This window comes from Leptopilina heterotoma, unplaced genomic scaffold, assembly GCF_015476425.1.
Source record: "Leptopilina heterotoma isolate Lh14 unplaced genomic scaffold, ASM1547642v1 Lhet_247, whole genome shotgun sequence".
NCBI lineage: Eukaryota > Metazoa > Arthropoda > Insecta > Hymenoptera > Figitidae > Leptopilina > Leptopilina heterotoma.
Window position 1 is genome coordinate 632,424 of NW_025110963.1, and position 1,156 is coordinate 633,579.

The following is a 1,156-nucleotide window of genomic DNA, read 5'->3' on the forward strand; positions in this document are numbered from 1 at the left end:
ATGACTAAATCAGGCGAAAAAGGATTATGGGTTATTTCCGGAAGAGTCTTTTATAAACCTGATATTTATAAGCCATTTGCAATAGCGATTTACTCAGGAAATTCAAAACCTGCCAGCGTTGACGACTTTATGAATGATTTTATAGTAGAAATTAATAACTTAACACATCGTGGTGTAACTATATCAGAAAAACGGTTTAATGTTCGAATTCATTGTTTTTTGTGCGATACTCCAGCAAGAGCTTTTTTAAAATGTACAGAAGGTCATACAGGATTCTACTCCTGCGAAAGGTGTGAAGTGCGAGGATTGAAATTGAATAATGTGACTCAGTTCCCTCTTACAAATTGTCCTGAAAGAACAGATGAATCTTTTAGACGCTGTTCACAACGTCGACATCATAAAGGTTTATCGCCGATTTTAAAAATAAAACCTTCCCTCAACATGATTTTCATATTTGTTCTTGAATTTATGCACTTATTTTGTGAAGGAATGATGAAACGACTGTTAATGTTCTGGTTTATTGTAGGTGGACGAAATAACGTAGGTCAGCAGGTGAAAAAAGAAGTCTCAAGACGAATTCGTATGATTCGAAAATGTATTCCTATTGAATTTCAGAGAAAAATACGTACATTAAAAGCATTAAGAAAGTGGAAAGCAACTGAGTTTAGATTTTTTCTCTTATATTGCGGACCAATTGTAACTTGTAACTTGAAAAAATTCAAGTGCTGAACATGCACTGTGCTATTCATGTTGTCGATGATATAATTACCACTGGTAGTAACTTTAGTGGAATCAATTCATTTCCATTCGAAAATTTTTTAGGTAAATTAAATGGTCTTTTGCGCAGTGCGAACCGTCCATTAGCACAAATTTGCAGAAGACTACACGAATTAGACAAAATAGATCCACCGAATCCACGCAAATAATTTAAATTAGAAATTTTAAAATGTATCAATCAAAATATTTTTAAAATTAAGTATGAACATTGTACTTTAACAACGGAATCTCCTAACAATTTTGTGATGTTACAAAATAAAACTCTCTTTGAAATTACGAATATTACTAGAAATGACAACGATATATTAATAAGTGGCATGCCTTGGAAAAAAGAACGACCGATATTCATGTATCCGACTGACTCTAGCGATTTATATAT

At 32.7% G+C, this 1,156-nt stretch overlaps 1 protein-coding gene across 1 annotated transcript; it reads left to right on the forward strand.

Annotated features, from left to right (window-relative positions):
- On the forward strand, positions 1-926 carry LOC122503205. The gene is made up of 2 exons (XM_043613662.1): positions 1-580; positions 823-926. Exons 1-2 carry the CDS (start codon positions 1-3, stop codon positions 924-926), a joined length of 684 nt encoding a protein of 227 aa, XP_043469597.1.
- Positions 927-1,156: the final 230 nt, after the last annotated feature.